Raw genomic sequence first — 21,526 nt, 5'->3', positions numbered from 1 at the left:
AATTTCCATTTAATTGATTTGCTTTCTTTTTAAAATAATTTAATACTGAATTTGTCATATATTTTAGTAGTAATCGGAATTAAAGTCAGTGCAGAAACTTTGGTTCATAATTGGAATTAAGCCATTCAGATTGAAAAAAGCCATAATAATTTTAACTGCTCCTTTCTTCCTTTTGACCAAGTCTAAGTGATAATATTTAGAATTCCTTTCAAAATGTGTTTGGAATGATGTTTGACATTTTCCTCTGTAATCCTTTTCTATCCTTTCATCTTTTTTAACTATTAACCACCTTTCTTGCCTGCATTATGCCTGCTAAAACTCTGGCATTTTCTTTCTGTTCATTTTAATACTAACTTGAATTTTCAGTATCATGATTTACTGTAGAAACCTGTCTGTGGGTTTTCTTTCTTCCAAATCCTTTGCATGAGCAAATGTGATCTTGTTTTCATGTTGAACTTTGACCAATATTTTATAATTAATAGTAGGCCTTAAATATCTTCTAATTCAATGACCACAGTATCTCCTACCCTGACGCTTACTGCCTATCCTTTTTAGAAGAAGTTTTATGTTGCTGCTATTAGGCAAATTCAGTCATATGTGCTTTTCAAACAGGTTTCCATGACAGTTTTGTTATTCAGATGTATTGAAGTAATTGTGGGATCAAACAGAATAGTAGGGATTAGCTGCACGTTAATGAATTTTCACAAATAGTTGGCTGTGGTAGTAACTGTAAGTCAGAGTTTCTGAAAAGTACATGTAAACATGGGTGATTTGAGCACATAATGAAATTAGGTGTATGCTTTCGAAGAACTGAAATTATATTTTCAGATCAATGAGTCAGCATAAAGGATTACTGCTTCTAGGAGTTCTATTTTGGTATGTAACTTAAGTATTTCCACTGAGAGTGATGGCATTCTGAGTGAAGAGATGGGTTAAATATAGAATTGCATACTGTGTAGTGTAGGGTGATATCAAAATTTAGAAATAAGTATTAGAAGTTAAGCTGCATGGTGGGTCATTGTACCTCTAAGTGATGAAAATTAAAATGGGATCTTCTTATCTTTAACCTCTGTACCTCCATCTTCTTGATTTGTGTAAGGAAGTTGGGAACCAGGAACTCTGTTGAAGAGTAAAAGACAGGGAAGCTGCATATCGACTCCAAAATGTGGTAGGTTTGGATGAGATTTTTTCTTGAGAGCTCAGAGGCTTGTATGTCCATCTGAAAATCACATTATTCGTGGATAAAAGGACAAGTGTGCATACAGAGAGCAAAAGCTTTGATTTTACTTCATCCATAATGAACAGAAGAGTGAGTTTATAGTAGTTCAGGAATAACATCTGTACTGTGAACAAAAGTATATTTGCTGTAATTTCAGGATTTTGCAATAGAGCTTGTGTTAATAGAGATAAGTCTTTTTTTGAATTGGATTTGAAAACAATAATTTCCTAGGTTGGTGAAATTGTGCAAATAACACTAAATTCAAAATTCAGATACTGAGAATTAAGATGTCTGGGGAAAAAAGACACTAGAGTTCTCTTAAAGATGAATCTTATATATAAAGTATGGCTATAGCTTGAAATTATTTTCACTCTTAGCAGTAAAAGTCTAAGGAACTTCATTATGATTTAAACTCTCTTCTAAGAGGACTACAGTTTCCTTTGCCAATTTGATGTGATTCCTTTTCACAAATGCCAACAAAGAGATCTTGTATACATAAGCACACCCAGTTGTTTGGTTTGCACCTACAGCTGGAACATTGGGAAGAGGAATGTTCTGGGAACTCGTTATGCAAATGCCAGACCAAGTGTCCCATTTTATTTCAGAGTTACCATCTAGAGTATTACCACAACAAATGGCCTTTTTTAACGAGAATGAGGTTTAACCAGCTGTAAAATTGATAATCAGTCATGGTATTTCAGAAACTGCAGTGTGAGTGGTTTTTACATTGTCTGTGCAGTAATGAAAATCAAGTTCCTAGAACATCGAATGTACCTGAAAGTAGTTTTTAAGCTACCTGAGAGAAATTTTAAATACTGAATTCTGTTGGTTTTAGTTTTCACTGAGCAAGAGGTGAAGTTGTATCCAGGAAAGGGTGCACAAAGTATTGCACAGCCACCCATTCGATGCTAGATTAGAATGTCAAAGGGGAAGTGACATAAGGTTGGGCAGTCAACCTTTGTTCTATTTTATCCTCTAAGTTTTGATTTTTTCCCCTTCTAATATGTCTGTATGTGTATGCAGTTGTACTGCCACTCCCAAATGTAAAAGTTGGCTTAAAATAGATGCAGCATGACTTAAAAACATAACTGAATGGTAATTTTGTTTGTTTGTTTTATATTTCAAATATTAGAAAATTTGTTTTATTGCACAGGGCTGATAGTGTTTCTGCAAGCTCATAGCCTGCTTTCTAGCAGCAGCACTTGATTTGGCTGTTGCCAGAGCCAGCATTTGAATCCAGCCTCTGTTTTCTCACATTTCACAGAATTATTTAGATTGGAAAAGACCTCCAAGATTGTCAGAGTCCAACCTTTGGCCAATCACCACCTCATCAACAAATTACTCCTCCAGCCCCAGTTTCCAGACTCCTCTTGCAGGTTGGGAGGATGAGGCAAGATACAATGTACTGCTGGTTGCAGAATGGTTTATCTTTAGTATCTGTTGTTGAAGCTCTTCTCTTTTTCCATGTATACTTCTGAGTTTGCCATGATATTCCCATTTGTCCAGAGCATGTAATACTACTTAAGTTGAAAGAAACTTGTCTTACTTCCATGTAATTATTCGTAGGGATTAAAGCAGCTTGTGTGAGCATGAAAAGACAGTCTCCCAAAGCAACAACATGAAAGTGGATCACTAGATTGAATTAGGAGTTTTTCTAGTCTAACTATGCTGTTCCCAGCAGTAGTCAATAGCTCAGAAGTGCCTGGGACAGAGTGCAGAAGAAGGACTCTGCCTGTTCAATTCCTCTCTCCCAGCTTGGGGAGATGGGGCAGCTCAGGGAATCTCCAAGGTAGACGTGGTGGTTTTCTGTTTCACAGCCCTTGACAGCTTTATCTCCCTTGAATCAAATAGCCTTCAGCCCAATGTAAACTCCTTGGCAGCAGAAACATCCCGTGGCAATGAGTTCTATGATGTGAATAAACCCTTCCCTTCTGTTTTAAGTGTCTTGCATGCTGGCTTCATTTGCTTTCCATCTTCCTATTAATGGGGATCCAGCCAGCCAGGAAGTCTGAGTCACTGCATACGTAGGAGACGAGGTTCCAGTTGAATGCCTGTGATACTGTCTGATGTTGTCTCTGCGTATTTCAATTTGTGCTTATCCATCAGGCGTCTCTTATCTTAGATTTGACTGCAATACAAAACAAAACAGTCCTGATCTTCCACAGACAGGCCCTGGTCCATGATCGATGACACTGTGATAATACAATTCACGATGAAATATTGTTTCAAAAATATCCTGTCAGCTTTTCTAACAGCAATGTCTAGCCAAATAATTTGTGGTATTTCTGGAGATGTACATGGCACCCTGTCAGTAAGTGAGCTCTGGTTGAAGCTATTTCCAGAATTGAATACAAATACCCATCATAGGATAATTTAGGATGCAAGGGACCTGTGGAGGTCTGGTCCAAACAGCTGATATGCTCATTATCAGCTTCAATTAGATGATGTTTAAGAATTTTGTTTGGAAAATACCTAAACGTGGAGATGCCATATCCTCTCTGGACAACCTGTTCCAACATTTGACAATGGTGGAGAAAATGTTTCCATATTGCCAATTTCAGTTTCCCATATAGCAACCCGTGTCTGTTGCCTCTTGTCCTACTCCTCTGCTACGAGGCCCACTGCTGACCCATGAGCAGCTTTTTGTTCACCAGGATCCTCAGATCCTTCTCCTCAAAACCACTGTCTAGCCATCAAGTGCCAGCCTCTCCTGCTGTGTGGGGATATTCCATCCCACGTGTGGGAGGCTGTGTGTGTCACTGAACTGCATGAGGCCCCTCTCAGCCCATTTCCCCCAGCCTTTCTGGGCCCTCTGAATAGCAGCTCTGCCCTTCAGTGTATCAGCCACTGCCCCAGTTGTGTTATCCATGAGGCTGCTGAAGGTACACTGTGTCCCAGCTTTTGGATCATTAGTAAAAACAAACAGTATTGGTCCCAGTATCGCTCCCATTATTAGTCCCTGGGGAATGCCAATGGTCACCAGGTGCCAGGTTGGACTTGATTCTGCTGATCACAATGATACTTTGAGCCGGATGGTCCAGCCAGGTTTCCACTCAAGTGATTGTTTGTGTACCCAAGTGGCCCAAACAATTACTGCAGTAATCTCTGTTGAATACCTTGCTGAAGTCTAGATAAACAACACTGCTCACTGTTTGGGCACCAAAACAGTCATCTCGTTAGAGAAGACAAGTTGATTATATACAATTTACTTCTGATCAATTTATTCAGTTATCTTATTCTCCATCTTACTGATAATGATGTCCAGGGGCCTGAACTTAATTGGAATTTTGGCCTGCTTTTCTGCAGAAAATTTGTCCTTTTCCACTTAACAGGAGACTCCCCTAGTTGTTGTGACCTTTCAGAAGTGGTAGAGAGCAGCCTGGTAAAGGTTTTAACTGGTTTCTTCACACCCCTCAGATGGATCCTGTGAGGATGCCTGAGGTGGAGCTCTGTATGTCCCAGGGAACTACAGCAAAAAAGGCCTGAAGTGCCCATCTTCTCTCCCCAGGTCTCCTGCTCTACCTAGACACTGTGCCCCCATTTACTTTCTTTAGTTGCGGATTTATTCATAGAAGCTTTTGTTCTTGTCCTTCACACCCTTTCAGTGTGAGAGACTGTGCATGTATGTGTGCATATTCTGGTTTTCTAGGGACAGAAATACTAAATGCTTCCCAGTTTAAGAGAAACAGGTTTAATCACAGTCATTCTGTGTCATGCTCCAAGTCATGCTTTTATGCATGGCATGGGATTTTTTACACTACCCAAAGTGACAGAATATGTTTATTTTATTATGGTCGTACATGACATTTGACTATCTCACAGACACTGATAAGGTATTGTTTTTCCTGACTGAGGCAAAACTGAGGTGCTGTGTACAAACACAAGTGTTTATTGCTTATATTTGTCTCTTCAAGCTGCAGTAGATGGGAGTTTTTCTTGAGTGTCTTAATATTATGTAATGTTTATTTTTAAATACAGTTCCTTCTGATATAACTTGCAATTAGCATTAAAAGCTTCTGCAAACTGATTCATAAGGCAGAGGATATAACAACACCCACTGAGTGGAATTTATGGTTAGATAAACAGATCAGAAATCAAGAGCTGTTGTTTTCCCGAGTTCGTGGTCAACTGTGATAGAAATTTTAAATTTTGTAATGAATTCACATGCTAGCAGCTTCTAAAAGAATGTTCTGCAGTTCCTTGATGTCTTTTAAATATTACATAACTAGTTTTTAGTGACTAAAGAAATAAAAGTTCTTCCATGACTAAACTAATTTATTGATGAAGTAGTTGAAAAACTCCTTCAGAAGAAATTTTTTGTTCTCTTCTGTAGCCCTTTGCATCACCTCCTCTTCAATGAAAGAAGCCCAAAGATCTTGATAAAGGCTACTCACAGCTTTGGGGAGCAGTTGTTTGCAGTGTGAACGTCTTAACTAATCCTGTGGGAGAAATACTGCTAATTAATATAGATTTGTGCCCAAAACAAACTTCTTGCTCAGAAACTTGGAAAATGAGTAATTATAGCAGCAGATTGCAATAGGCATTCACTTCACCAGACTTGCTGAAGTAGATCTTTCAAAATCTGCAGATAGCAAGTTCCTGTCAACACTTATTTTCTACTGCTTTACTTCATACTTTTTTTACAGTAAAGAAATTCCTTATTCAAAGACTGTCTTTATCTTTGCAAGAACAGAAAATTTTGGACTCATTGATCCAAAAACTGATTTTAATGTTGCTGACCTGCCATATGCTCAGGTCACAAGTAATTGTAGCATCACAGAATGACTCAGCTTTGAAGACCTCCGGGGGTCATCTAGGTTCAACCCTTGCTCAAAGTGACTGCTTAATGTCTGTCCTGAGTGGGAATCCAGTCTCTTTTGTACAGAACAGCCAGTCATGTGGTGGGACAGGGTTTGCTTTTCTCCCTGTTTTGCAGGGGGAGTTTTCTAACGCTTTTAGTTGGGCTTGTCAGGAGAGACAAACTCTGTTACAGTCCTAGAGGCTGAGGCTATTGACCTCTTAAAATATTTTTTTGTTATTGAAATTGATGAGGAAAACTTCAGGTTTTGATAATACCTCATCATCATGGATTTTACAAATGATGGAACTATTACTTTAGTCAGTCCCTAGAAGAATGTATGTAAAGTTCCAGCAGAAAACATCCAGAAAAATTCCTTGACTGCTTTAAAATCTAAAATGTTCCATTAGGAGTCTTGACACAGGAATTGGAATTGAAGTGTTATTTCTCTTATTTTATATATTTAAACATTTTAAATATTTATGTATTTTAACATATTTACATGTAGGTTTTTCCAAACTGCATCCAAATTCTGTACTCCAAAGTTAGATGTGATTTTGATTACCTCAGTTTTATTCCTCACTTTAACTGGAACTTTGGGCTCATGGAATTATGGTGGAGTACAGCACTTACATTTTAAGAAATATGTGGTGCAGCTGATTAGAATATGCTGCTGACATCAAATTTTAAGTTAAGCAGGAGATAACATGATGGGCAGACCATTATTTATTTAGTTAGAAGTGTTTTAAAGAGTGATTTTAAACAGTTGCTGGTATTTTTAGTACAGGGACATTTTATAATTTGTTCTGAATCAGTGACTACAAAAAAACCCCAAGTCCTTTTGTAACTTCTAATTAATCATGCTTTTAGGGGAGGAGGGTGTTAGGTTTTTTCTTGATTTTTTTTTTTCAAGCTATGTTATTTGCAGCTCCAATTACTGTAATAGAGGTAGTTACAATTTTCGTTATTTACCCTAAAATAAGCATCATTTTTAGTTAGTAGATTGTCTACTTGTGTCTTATTAGTAAGAATAGGTAATATAATACAACCATCAGCATTACATGAAGGAATATATAGGAAATACATTTATCCAAAAATAAGTTCACAGTGGAATTAAAGGGTGAGTGATTCTGATGGTATAACATGCAATGGATAGTTGCTGGCAGTTGCTTCACAGACTGAACTGTCTGAGGGTACAAAAAGACAAATAGAATAATTTTCATGATGGAGAAGTGGGATTCTTCGTTAATATGGAACAAGGATGACTTTGTGGTCAAAACATGATTTTAAGAATAGGCTGTACATCTGTCTGCATCCTAGAGCACAGATGAGCCTCCTGACCTTTTATCTGTGTTCCTGATGTTACCTTTTAGTCCAGCAGCTGTAGCCTTTGGAAGCACTTTTTGGGAAAAGAGGAATGAGTAAAATGCTTTGTGTTGCATTTGGATTTTCTTGAAACAGTAGATAATTCCATTTTTTCAGGATGTCAGAGAAACAATTCCAGACATGGATTTATTTTTTTGTGCATTTGTAGATAGTCTTTTTGCAGTTCTAATACTTGAATTGTTTTGCTTGATTGCTTGGGCAAACTCCATCTGAGCTGGTGCGTAAGTGACTGAGGGAAAGTGACAGTCAAAATTCCCACTCTTGCTCTGTTGTTAAGAAGCAAAGATTGCTAATAAAGGCCTTGGAGGTTTACACTGAATAGGTTTACAATGAAAATTATCCCTAGTGTCATTTTAACAGGTTTGTAGTTGTGGGCTTTAGTGCACATTAATCTTTTAAAGCAGTGTGAATTCTAAAATCAAAAGTAGCTAAAGAACCTGGATATGTGCAGTGACTTCAGATGAAAGCAGATTATGCGGAAGTGCTGAATTTTTCATGGCTACAGTGATAATCAGCAACACATGCAAGACCAGTTTTATTTTATTAAAGCTTAAAGAGAAAACAGCAACAACCAATTTAGAGGAAAAAATGTGCATTTTTTGGTTAAGTTTTTGGTTTTTTTTTTTAATTTTTTTTTAAGTGAATAATATTAAGCTGTATTTTCAGAGCTTCTGGTTTACTCCTTTTTCAGTCCTTTTTCTTTAGCTTGATTTATTGCCTTTATTTCTTACAGTAATTTGTGAAGAGATTTTAGGTAGACTTGGAAGGAATTTTAGAGATCACTGCTAAAGCATCCACAGCTGGACCTACTGTAATAAATATTTCTCTAGTTTGTGTATCACTTGTGAAGGTGATTTCTCAACTCCCTGAGGAGCTGCATTATGTCAGTTTATCACTACTGCTGTTTAGAAGTTTCTTCCCTAATGTGCTATCTAACTTTTGTGCCTAGTTCAGCTAATTTTTTATGCTGTTCTTGGGGAATGTGAGGTGTTCTCTAGCATCAGCATTGCTTATAACAGCCTTTTATATTCTGAGAGAACTTGTCCTGCCTTCTTAGACTAACCTTTTTAAAAACTAAAGTCTCGAGTCCTGACAGCCTATTTTAGCACAAGTTGCTTATCATTTGCCTGCTCTTGTTAACTTTCCTTCAGGTTTTTTTTCAGCTTGTCTTTTGCAGTCCTGTATAGGGATTCACACAACTGGACACAGTATTCTGGCTTAGGCTGTACCAATATCAGCAAATGTATTTACAAAAGAATCTCAGTTCTCTGTGAGGTGTTATCCAATGCACCTCCTGTCTATGCATCTTAGACTGGACTTCTGGTCTGCTATAACCCCATGTCATTTTCCATGATTTTCCTGCTTGGTCATTATTTCAATTTTTATATTCTGGGCATTTAACTTATTTGAAAAGCATATGTTAGTGGAGATTTTTCCCCCTTTTTGTACTTTGAGTTGCATCTGACTGTATTTTTTTCAGGTTTTTTTTCCCTTCTTTTTGAGGGTTTTTTGAATGCAGTAAAAAGCCTGTGCTCAAAACTCCAAGCTTGGTATCATGAATTTATTTATTTTATTTTTAGTTCTTAATAGATCTGTTTCTAATTCTGTTGCTTTATTGTGACGATGAAAATATTCTGTAGAACTGAAACAGGACAAAGCCAAGGGAATTTCTTTTTGACACACTTTTCCAAGTCCTGATGATTACCAAACTCCTAATTATTATCTTTTGGACCTTTTCTCCATGATTTCCTATACCATATTTTTTTACTTTGCTAATGATGAGTCTTGCCTTTTATTCCTATGTTAAGATGCTTTGCTTTATTGATTACTCCCTATAATCTGCCAGTAATCTTTTATATGGCACTGTTTTATCTTTGAGAAGAATACAAAAAACTTTAAAGCCCAGATCTCACATGTTAATCTTCTATGTGTACAAGATGATTAATGTCTCGTTCTAACTCCCCACTGCCAAATATTCTGATCTGTACTTTGGAAAACCCTGTGCCTTTTAATGGAAGTGCTTTGATTTACCCTTTTCTGTCCTGCTGACCTCTCCTGCTCTCCTGAGTTTTCAATGTAAATTGATTAGGACAGTCTCCTTAAATACTGTGAGTGAATTGTAGTGGATCTTGCTGTCCTCAGCACATTTCTTCATGTATATAATAATTTTCTTCAGGATTTGTTTTCATTTCTTATCGCAGAAAGCATGGAAAACTTAAACCTTCTGTGCATTCTTTGTTTTTTGCAACTCCTATTGGATTTTTTTAAATTGTTCTTAATATAAAGTATCTTCCATTATTTTCTCTTGTATCTTGTCAACTACAACTCATTATAACTTTTTGCCTTCCTGATCATTATTTATATGCTTTTACTGTTCTACAGTGGTGTTCCTTAAGGTCCATCTTGTTGCATCTTGAACAATTTTGTGATTATACTTCTATAAGTATTTAGGAAGAAGCTGCTTTTGGGCTGTTACCATCCTGTTGTTATCATTACACTTTCACACTGTGCCTTTCAAATAGCAGGGAAAATGTATAAAACATTGAAATATGCACATAAGATGCAGCACGTAAGAGAACATGTCTTGAGGAGCATTGCTTGTATGATGAAGAAAAATTTGCCTGTATTTGATAGTAGACAACATTAAAACCATTTCAGTATTTGTTTACCTTCATGTACAGAAATCAGACTGTAAGCCTGTTGTTAAGTATTTACATACTCATTTGTGGACAGTAGCTGCTTTTAGGTTTCTAAACTGTACATACTCAATACTGCTAAAAAAAATCTGTTAATTAATGCAAAACTGTTAAAGAACTAGAGTAGCAAGACCTCCCAGCAGTAAATTTTGGCTGCATTATCATGGCCCAGATTAATCCTTCACATACTGATTGCTAATGCTTAAATAAGAGAAAAGTGAATTGCAACATATCCTAGAGATCGCTGAGCAGGACAGGCTTGGGAAAAGGCTGTATTTGCCTTGCATATGACCTTTCAGTTGTTTTTCTTCTTGTATGCTGTTACTGAGCTGTTCACCTTGCATACAAACGTAGCTGCTGTTGTGGAAAGCTGTAATTGCTCAGGAAAGACCAGAATTATTTAAGGGTCTAATATGGACGAACATGGGGGAGTCTTTAGTCTTGGGGAAGACTTATTAGATGCTCACTTCCTGTGTTTGTAGATTTGGGAAGTTCTGCCTTTAAAAGCATTTAGGCCAAGTTAGAAAAATGCAATGTGATGTTACATGATTTTTTTATCCTTGCTTTTTACTGCAGCATATTATATTAAATTTTATTTGACAATTTGGAAGAGGAAAGGAATATTGTTTTGGTTTTCTTATAAATAATGGTTTAGTGAAATTTTCCTAGGATCTCATGGGTGTAGGTTGAATGGGAACCCTGAAAAATAATCTATTCCAACCCCTTGTCTGTGGGCAGAGGCGTCTTTCACTAGATCAGGCTTTTTATGTTTATTGCAGGATTATGAATTGTTTTCTGAGCTAACTGATACCTTTTCTGTTCAGTCATTCACTGTTTGGCCTGGTATTTTATTTTTTTCACATCCTGAAAGTGAGGAATCAATCAAAATAGCCAAAGCTGCTTTCGACAGCCAGTGGTGTTTATGTGCACATATCCATGTTAGACAGGTTCAGACAGTTACTTCAACATCAGAAACTCTTAATCAACACAGAATGGTTTCATTTGGTGAGGGCTTCTGTGGGATTGCCTGGAATTAATATTAAGCTAATTATTGAGAAGCTACACTAGTATTTTACCCTATTACTGACCCTTTTGTCAGAGAAGAATATAAACATTTAGTTCCTGTATTTCATGAACTTTGCTTGCCTGTTTTTCCTTTGGTTCATTCAGGTTGGTAAACAGTGCAAACTGCTTGCTGGGAAAGCCAAGCTGCGTGTTGTCCACAAAGGGCGACTTCTGTCAGAGTGGCCATAAACTCTGCTCCTCTGTCCTCATACCCTCTGTAGTAGGAGGGTGTTGCAAAATTTATCAAGTTTAGTCTTTTCTCTTGGAAACCATTTCAGCAGGCTTGCCATCAGTAAAAGGCTTTTGATGGGAGCAGATCTGTCTTGCCAGTGATGCGTTTGATTGGAAGCTGCTATTTTTGGCCTGTTAGCTCTGAGTCTTTTGTAAGAGCAGAAAGGGGAAGTGAGCAGTGAAATCCCTTTAATAGCATATTTCCTGATTGAAGTGACTTATCTGTGAGGCCTAGACAGAGGAGACGTCATTTCCTGCATTACTTCTCCTCAATCCCAACTGTCTGTTTCACTGCATAATTTTTTAACCCAGCTTCTTAATTGTAGTGAATTTTTCTGTTAAGTGCTATAAAGTAGGTCTTTCAGTGAAAATGTAGGAAATAACTTCTGTCAAAATGCTAGTGTGCAGGACAGATTTTTCATCAATTACATCTTGATATGAACTTCAAATCTCTTACATTGAAACTTCGTTTAAAAGCTTAAGATCTTGTCTTTGAATGAATATGATAATAAGATTTGTTCACAGGGCTGAAACAAATTTGAAACACTTTCTGTTCCTTATGATGATGATACTGATCACCTCTCTTTGACACCAGCTGTATCTGGCTGTGTTCTGGAGTTAGGACACTTCCAAAGAGCTAATATAGTTAGTTGTGCTGTTGTCAAATTTCATTTCATTAATAACTACTTGTGAAAAATTTTACCTGAGCCCATGAAAAAGAGGCAAAAAGAGCTAATTAAAAATCAGCTGCAAATGTGGTTCTCAGTTTGCATGGACCACAAAAAAGCCATGGAATCAGAATGACACAGGGGAAACAAATTACATCTGAAATTATAATATACAGTTCAACTTAAAGTGGAACTTATGATTGATTTGAACCTTCTAATCCAACTTAACTAAAATTTTTGTTGGTGATAACTGTTCTTTCCCCTGATGTTTTGCATAAGATAGAAGTCAGGTGCTCTATATATGGGTTTCTTGGTCAACCACAAAAATATTTTCACATGAAAAGACATCAGGTGACTTCACCTCTGTTCCCCTGCGAAATAGGAAGAACAAAATAACATTGCTGATGTTTATTAGCACAGACTGCTTTTACATCTCCCTTAAAATGTCTACCCAGTTGTTAGTGATCATGAGAGTATTTTCCCAGGAGCAGTGAAAGAAAAATGTTGGAGTTTGGTGTAGACTTCCATCTAATCAGAATTGATACTTCACTGAGCTAGGTAAAATCCTGAAAGGTGGACCAGCTGTTCCCATCAGGGCATTCAATATGGTCCTTCTATACATGTCACAGGGTGAGGATCCATATTTCTGCAGACACACTGCTGCAGAATAAGATACCCTTTTTTGAAAGTGGTGTTTGCCAAATCGAGAGTACTATGGATTCTGTTATGCTATTTTGCAGGAAGTAATCTCAAATTAGTACTTTCTGTTGGATTTGTCTGGATTCTTGGGCATTACCTGTGCAATTCATGTAGTGACTAATCCATAAGTATATAACAACTTTGTTACTTTGGTTTGGTTTTATTGTATGTTCTGTAAAAGTGTCATGTAAATTAGGAATAGGTGGTAAGTCTTCTCTTGCTCTGGAAAGATGAGTGTGTTGTCCTGGTGCATCACTCCTTTCTCCTTAATGTGTTTCACAGCAACTGTTATGGTCGAGGCTGAAGTAATTCCTAAATTTACTGTTATTAAAGCAACTACTGTGCCTTCTTGACTGACTTTCTGTTTGCTTATTTACACTGTCTTATGCCTCTTACTGGTAGGAAGTTCTAAAACTTGATTTGTAAGACTGTCATAACAGTTACGGTTACATAGAATCAACAGTAAGATTCCACCTTTTTGTCTGTGCAGCAGTGGAAATATTATAGGTGTCACAGAATGTTTGAGGTTGGCAAGGACCTCTTGATACTGTCTAGTCGAACACCCTGCTCACTGCAGGGTCAACCAAAGTAGGTTGCCCAGGACCATGTCCTGGCCTCTGTGGGCAATTTGTTCCAGTACGTGACCACTCTCACAGAAAAAAAGTGTAGTGTTCAAATAGAATTTTGTGTGGTTTACCTTATTTCCATTGCTTCTTGTCCTCTCAATGAGCAGTGCTTTTTCTTCAGTCCTTCCCATCAGGTACTTACAGACACTGATGAACACCCTTGCCTTGAGTCTTCTCCTCTCAGGCTGCAAAGTCACAGCTCTTTGAGCCTCTTCTCCTTGGAGAAATGTATTAATGCCTTAATCTTACTGGCCCTTTGCTGGACTCACTCCAGTAGATCCCTGCCTTTGATGGTTTGGGATACCAGGAGTGAACACTGCACTCCAGGTGAGACCTCATCAGTGCAGAGTAGAGTAGTTGTTCACCAGGACCTTCAGATGCTTCTTTGCAAAGCTGCTTGTCAGGCCACAGCCCATTCCTGGTACCTGGGGTTTTTCCTCTCCAGCAGCAGGACTTGGCTTTTCCCCTCACTGACCTTTGTGAAATCCTTCTCTGACCAGAGAAGTGCCAGTGCAGGGGTGCACTGCTGGTGACTGGCTCCAACTGGACTCTGTGCCACTGATCAGTCTTCTGGGCCGAGTCTTTCAACCAGCTTTTAATCATTTGTGTAACCCATACTCCATCAGCAGCTCTGTGACACTTTCCAAGACACTTTCATTTGTTAGGAGATAAAAAAATAAATAAATTATCTTCATTTTGAAAATGGTATTAATCATTAATGCATTTTGTGGTGTAAAGTGATGCTGCCACGGATGAGGTGGTCTTATTTTTGTATGAGCTTATTTAAGACAAAGTGGCATTCAAAATGTATTTAATATTCTTAGGCTTTGCCTTTGAATCTCTCCAGATATGTTATTAAAATGAATATAATAATTTTAGTAATATTTGCAATAAATTACCTTCCCAGATATATTAACAAAAATTATAAAATCAGCAGGTTGTTAGCTATAGCCTCAGTTATTAAGAAGACTGGAAAGCTATGTAGTTCTGTGTGCTGTCTATTAGTAAACATGATGTGGTCTCTGACTTAAATCTCTGTGATGTCCTGTCAAGGCTCAAAAACCTGAAAAAGCAGTCTCAGGATTTTGTTCTTAGGGCAATGAATAAAGCTGCCAGTTCAGGCTGAACATTGGAGCTGCTGACAATGATTGGTGTCTCAGACTCCTCTTAGTATCTGAAAATAATTTTTAGTTTTGTTTGTCTCTGTGTAACTGGAAAGATCTCTGTGTTTGAAGAGTAATTTTCTAAAGTTTTTCCAGGTTGCAGAAAGGTGGAATTGAGTAAAGTCTTATAACAGGCATTTAAAATACTATTTTTAGTTTAGTTTTGGTGATCTCATCCTTTTCCATTTTAAGTCTCAATTGTTTTCTGCTGAGGCATTGATAATGGGTAGCAGAATGGCATGTGGAGTTCTGGCTCGTCTTCTGTTGAGTCACTTAGAAAAGGTATTCTACTCTTGTGAGCCTGAATTATGTGGTGAATTGTCTTCTTAAGTTTAGATCACGTCTTGCTTCCAAAAAAAATGTGTGATAGGTTTTTGAATGTCCAAAATGAGAAGGTAGAGAGTCTTTGATCAAAGCTATAATATGGATATACGAACATAATGTTTTTGCAGGAAAAAATTTAACAGTAAGAAAAATGAATTGACTGAACTCAGTATTTTAAATCAGTGTTTAATGAGTAAGATTACTTACTGATTAAGATTAAAACTACTACTCCAGTTTAAGTCCCAGTGCCACTAATCAGTGGTAATATAGCTGTACTGTTTATAGAACTTGGAGCCAGTCAGTGTGTGTTGGCTCCTCTGCTGGTTTATAAACATACTTGAGAGCTTGTTTGATTTGCCTACTAGGAATGTAATGCATGCTTGAATAATATATAATCAGTCTTAGTGCAGCAATTTTAGGAAAGTTGTTAATTAAGATTTTAGAAGTCAATTAACTTATTTTTATTTTTTTTCAGGATGGCTTGAATTCTTTGGTCCTTGATCTGGATTATCCAGCGCTGAGGAAGAACAAGAACATTGATAATTTTTTAAATAGATGTAAGTTGCAAGTAGCCCTTAAACAATGGCATTGTTGTGATCTCAGTCATAAGAAGTTGAGTGGTCAGAAATGCCTTGCCCATGATTATTCTATTTATTTTTATAACTCTAAGTTTCAGAAAGCTTTGGAGGACCATTTATTACAGAGAGAATTTTCATTTTAGGGAGCTGTTATATTGTGAAAATACATTGCAAAATACCAGATTTTTATTTTCCTAAATACAGTTGGAAAAATCCTTTTATGTTATTTTCTTATCTTACATATGTGTAGCTACGTAACTTGCTAATTATATCCTAGTTATTATTTTTCAGGAATTCATTACACTGAATGTCAACATTGTTTATATTGTATTTAACAGAGAAGCCTTCTGTGGGTTTTTAAAACTAAATTGTTGTACCTTAAAATCTGTTGGTTCATTTTTGAATCTTTGCATAAATGTTTATGATTCTCTCCAAATTAATTGTAGACAGGATCTTGGAGTTTATTAAGCATATGATTCTTCATCAGAGGAGCTTTGTTTTGTGGTTTTGAAGTGTTTTCTATTTATGTATATAAGCAGAATCTTTTTTCTTGTAAAAATAGCAGATTATTTGTTTTAAAATGTGATTTGCAGTGAGTAAGCCTTCTTGGAATAACTGCTTTGTAGTGAGCTTATTTTGAGATACATTTAAAAAAAAACCAACTTCTCTATTGTGTAGGTTGAGGTTAGGTTACTGCAGATGCAGTCTTATCAGCAACTTCTTTTGAATCCTTTACTGGTAAGAGCTGTGTGTGTCTGCCTTCTGTTGCCCTGGGACTCCTTGGAATATCCACTCACACTCCTCACTTAAAAAGTGGCTGGTGTAGTAATTTGTGGTGAGTTTTTTGGAATTCTGTGCTTCTCCATGAGGTTTAGCAGAGCCCTGTAGATGGACATAGAGCTTTTACAGTTGCCAGTAAAGTGTCATTGGGAGAAATCAGTTAAAAAGCAGTAAATAAGAAAGAGCAGATTAGGACATAGAGGCATACCTTGGGATTATTTTCAGTTTGAGTTCAAAGGAATTCAAGCAGATATTTATGAAAGAAAGGGTCTGTAACAGCATTTTAAGTATCTTTGTTATTTGCAACTAAGCATATGTGTAAAGTGAGGGGAAAGCCCTATGAAAATGACATAAATAACATTTATCAGCAACTTCTATGAGCTGGTCATATTTGCTTTTAAATTACTAGTTGTGCAGTAGAATAAAATTAGAAGCCTCTCTCTGATCAGAAGACTAGTGTCTTTCGACTATTAGAAATAGTAGCTGTGGGAAAACAATTTAACCTCAGGAACAGGCTGGGAGTTTGTTTGTTTGTTATTTGATTGTTTGGTTTTTGTTTGTTTCCTTGTTTGTTTTCTGCCCCTGAACATTCTGCCTGTCTATCTCCCTTTTTTGGAAGGCTGTTGCTCCTTCTCCTCCTCTAGGTTCTCTCTCATTGTTATAGTAAATATTTTAAAGTATCTTACATGACCTAGAGGCTACCAGTAATGTCAGAAGCATTAAAATATACTTTTGTTCACAATTTTATTACTGCCTTTTTGTTGTTACATCAGCTGACAATATACAGTTGAAATAGCCAGATATAGTTAAAAGAATTTTGAGATGCGTTGCAAATAAAATCACAGTAATTAATAAAGAGTTTTCAAGGGTACCCTTCATTCTTACCTGATGAACTTTAAAAAATGCAACACCTGACTAATTTGGCCAACATATCATGTGACAGTGCAGCTTTCTTAGGAATCACACATGTAACTTCTCTCCTGTTTCTGTACTGACTGGGAGAACATAAAATCAGTGCTGCATATCTTCTGGGATTTACACTTTGGGAAAAAATAAATTGTGAAATGAGAATTTTGTAAACATTTGAGGCTGGTAGTATTCTGCTATTGCAAAAGGAAGAATCAATCCTGCCACTGTGATTCATTTCAAAGTCCTTCCTGACACAGGTGGTTGTATGGTTTGTTATATATCACACAGGGGAACTGAGCAGAATTAATGCAGAGAGTCGGGTGGTGCGTTTTTCCTTTTATTAAAACTAGTCAGGCAAAAGAAAAGCAAAGACCAGTTTCTGATTTTCATTTCACTTCACTGATATTTGCGCTGGCACAAAATGAGCCATTCAGGTAGAGGAAAAAACAAGACAACAACTGGGTTTTTGTTGACATTGCCATTTTGTGCAGTTTAAAATTGCTAAAGGTCTTCTTGGAAACCTTCTAGCTCAGGTCTTCTTGGAAACTGTTCTGAGGGTAGCAAGTTTCACTGGAAAGAGTGTGGCACGTGATTGCTGTAGCCTCTTGCCACCTTGGGCTTGGAAGAAAAGTTGTGAACTGTATTGAGAATTTATGGAACTGTAAGTTATTGCTTTCTGAGGGTAAGGAACAGTGAGTTCTTGTCTCTTGTGATTTTTCTCAGCATCTGAAGAGCTGATGCAAATGCCCAGCTGAAAACTGCTGTCAAAAGGTTCTGACAAACTCTGCTGAGCAGTCTGTGCTGGGGGCCTGGAGCCTGCATCCCTCCCTAAAGCTTCCTGAGGCAAGCATGGAGAGGTGTCAGGGCCTCCTGTGAGTTACACTGTACTGCACAGTGAGGCAGCTAAAGCAGAGTCACTGCAGGTGTTTTCATCCATATTACACAAGTCTGCAGAAATTGTGAAGAACACTAAATAATCATCACACTTACAGTCAGTTTAATTACTTAATTCTTCCACAATAACACTTTGAGAAAGGAATTTTTTTTCCCACCACATTCCTAGGGGTTTGCATATACCCTACTTCCAACCTACATCAAGTCATTACTATTCAGGTTAATGTTTTATTAATAGCTTATCTTAATTTAAAAATGCAATAGCTTGCACTTCAGCTGAGACATTAATTTATGTTCAGCTCAACTCATAATTGCAAGGTGAAACTCAAATGTTTCAACTGTTTCACAAAGGCAATTTATTAATTGTCCCTACCATAGGAGTTTGGTGCATTCTGTTTCTGTGACCACTTTGCAGAAGTAGCCTCTTCACTTGTTCAATATGAAAGAAATTCTTTAATCGCCTGCTTTGCCTTACTATTCTGATTTCCTACCACTTTCTCTAAGGTATTGAACCAAAGTGGAGCCTGTGTTTGTTAGAAGAGGCACATTAAATATGTCACATAATCCAACCATTCCTTTTCAGTCCTTTCTTTCCTTTTCTGTTGCTTTAATCAACTGTTGGGATTCTGATTTAAATTGCTGTGTTTTTTAGAGTATTCATGGAACAGAAAAGCATAATACAATATTTAATTCCCAAAACTATGAGAGGAATCTCTTAGTCCTCTGAGAGCAAAAACTAATTTGCTTATTTTAGAAAAAAGGCTGAGTTTTTCAGCATGGGCTTGGTGTAACAAATCTTTCTTGATCTTTTCCTCTTCTGTCATCCAGGCAAAGACAATAGGTTGAGCAAATTCTTCCAAGTCAATTTTTCTGCCATGTAAGATTTGCCAAGTGTTGAATCATGTCTTAGTGGCTTGTGCCTTTTTTTGGTGGTCACCCATTCAGATGCAACTTAGTCTTAAATAGTTAAATAACAGGTTTAAGCAATAGTTGGAAACTTTTAATCATTTATAATCTTATCATCATGAATAGAAGGGCATGAAAAATGGATTTTGAGTAAATCCAAACAGGAGCACGGAGAGTGGTGCCATCAACAGACCTGGTACAACCCAGAAGTCTTAACTCCCTAAATGGATCAGTGATTTTCTGTACATTATTTGGCATCACTCAGGAGTTGGAAACTTGTGTTGTTAAAATGATTTGCTGATGTTATGTAGGTTGGCAGACTTGCAGAGTGTAGTGACAGTGGATGTATTTACAATAGAACAGACTTCTGTAGAGATGTGGCACCTGTGCACCAGTTTTTCTAGACTCCCTGAATAAACTCCCTGAAAAGTTCCTTTGGCCATTTTCCTCTCCAAGCAGACACTGCTTACTTGAAAGATGTATCTGTTCAGATTAATTTCTTGCAAAATCAACAGTTCTGGTTCCTTCCCTTGCATTTTGTTATGTCATTTGAAGTTGCTGAATCCTGTGGTTAGCAAAAGAACTGTGTTATCCGGTGTGGTGTGGGTGCCTTTCCAGGGCTGCAGCTCTGTGTGCTCTGGGCTTCCTGTCAGCAGCACTCGTGAAATGTCAGATGCCAATAAGAATCTTAGAAATTTAGTGCACTATAGAACTTACACTGAGTTAAGGAGCTAATTGCTCCTCTGGTTTTCTCTTGGCTTCTCTAAGGCAGGTCCCTGCCAGGTCTTCACAGTCGCATCAGCACGCTGGGCTCCAGTTCCATTCTTAATGATATTGTTCTGGTAGGAGTAGGGATCAAATAACCAACTTTCCCAAGCAGAGCGTGGAAGCCACAGTGTGTAAGACAGAATGTCTTAGATGTATAAACAAGTTATATGTCAGTGTCATTAGCCACATTCCCTTTTGGATACAAAGCAATTCAGCCTGCAATCAGGCTTATTTTCATTACATTAGGGATGTGTTCTCTGTAAGCCAGAGGGCTGCTGCGCTCTGCTTCCCTGTGTTCTGCTCTTTTCCATCTATGCAAGAGAATGTTCTTCTCATGTTCCCTTTTTATTTCTCTGAGGGAGGAAGCATTACCCTGTCTGGAGCTGTGCCCTCTAATTCCTCCTGATTCTGCAAGGTCTCCAGCAGCTTCTTCTTCTTCACACACCTTTGACCAGACATTATGGATGCACCCCTAATTACTTCTATCTTTCTGTTGTGCTTTCTGTTTGGTTTTGTTCAGCTGTGGGATTGCAGCACTTCCTGGCTGTACTTCAGTTTAACTTCTGGCTGGACTTCTGCCTAGGGCAGCAACTTTTGACTTAATGTACTCCATAGCAGCATTCATTGACTGACTGTGTCTGATCTGTGGGGTAAAATTGCACTCCCTTGCATTTTTATTCATCATAATACACTCCCCAGAACTGCCTGATACACATTCTTTTTTTTTTTTTTTTTTTTTTTATTTTTTTTTTTTTTTTTTTAAGAAAATAGCCTGCATATGAACTTTTTTTTACCCTAAAAGGCAGAAAAGTTTGGGTTTTTCCTTCCTCCCCATTCCCATTTACTCTCCTAGACAGGTATTTTTTTTATTTTCACAAGCATTTGCACCCTTCAGCTACATTTTTGATGCCAGCTGTCGGTGACTGATCCAAACACTCTGCCCTTTCAGAAAGGGAAACTTCATTTGTTCAATGGTCTTGACTGTTTTTTCAGCACACTTGGATGCATCCTGTATTGTCTCAAGACATTTGCCAAGTTTGCTTCACTGGTCTTTAACTCATAACTTCCTCTACTGTGGTTCTGTTCTGCCCCACACTCTGCTGTTGGTTTCAAGAGGCTGGGATGCCTCTGAGCAGGGCTTGAGAGTGAAGTGAAGCAAAAAAGGCATCAACTGCCTTGATCTTCTCCCTGGAACTAGATCACCTTCCTCACTGAGAGCCGTGGGACAATATTTGCCGCCTTCTTTCTTTTATGGCCAATGTATTTATAGAGTCTCTTGTTTACCTTCATAATCCTGGCTAGTTTCAGTTCCATCTGAGCTTGGCTTTCCCAGTTCCATCTTTTCTTGTTTGGGAGATTCCTGCTGGGTAACCCAACCCAGCTTCCATGTTCCAAACCTTTACCTTCTGTGCTTGAGTTGAGGCAGAGGTTGCCCATTTAGGCGGACTGGCTCCTTGCCATTCCTGCTTGATTTCTAGCTAACTAGAACAGACTGTTCTTGTGCTATGAACATGTCATCTTGGAAGATCAACCCACTTCTCTGCCCTTCACAGCAGCTTTTCACAGGATCCTGCCAGGGAGTTTTCCAAATGAGCCATAGTTTGTTCTCCTGAAGTCCAAGGTCTGCTATTTTCTTTCTTCAGGTCTGTTCGAGTCTTAAATTCCACCATCTCAGAGTTGATTCTGCCAAGTCTGCCACAGACTTTGTCTTCCTGAGCCAGTTCATTCTTGCTTGTGAGTAATAAATCAGAGTGCCTCCCTGATTTGCCTTATTGCTTGTTTGGAAGAAAAGAAGTGTTCCTGATAGTCAGGCATC

At 37.7% G+C, this 21,526-nt stretch overlaps 1 protein-coding gene across 3 annotated transcripts in view; it reads left to right on the top strand.

Moving 5' to 3' along the window:
- ROCK2 (Rho associated coiled-coil containing protein kinase 2) overlaps positions 1 to 21,526 on the top strand; it is a 103,840-nt gene that overhangs the window by 24,355 nt on the left and 57,959 nt on the right. For all 3 annotated transcript variants that reach the window (XM_083857387.1, XM_083857386.1, XM_083857385.1), the window contains exon 2: positions 15,351 to 15,432. In XM_083857387.1, the coding sequence (XP_083713513.1) occupies positions 15,351 to 15,432 (82 nt within the window). The remainder of the gene's footprint in view (positions 1 to 15,350; positions 15,433 to 21,526) is intronic.

Source organism: Zosterops lateralis (assembly GCF_965231275.1).
Source record: "Zosterops lateralis genome assembly, chromosome: 3".
NCBI classification, from domain to species: Eukaryota; Metazoa; Chordata; class Aves; order Passeriformes; family Zosteropidae; genus Zosterops; species Zosterops lateralis.
The sequence above is the reverse complement of the archived record's forward strand: the minus strand, read 5'-3'. Positions and strand labels throughout refer to the sequence as shown.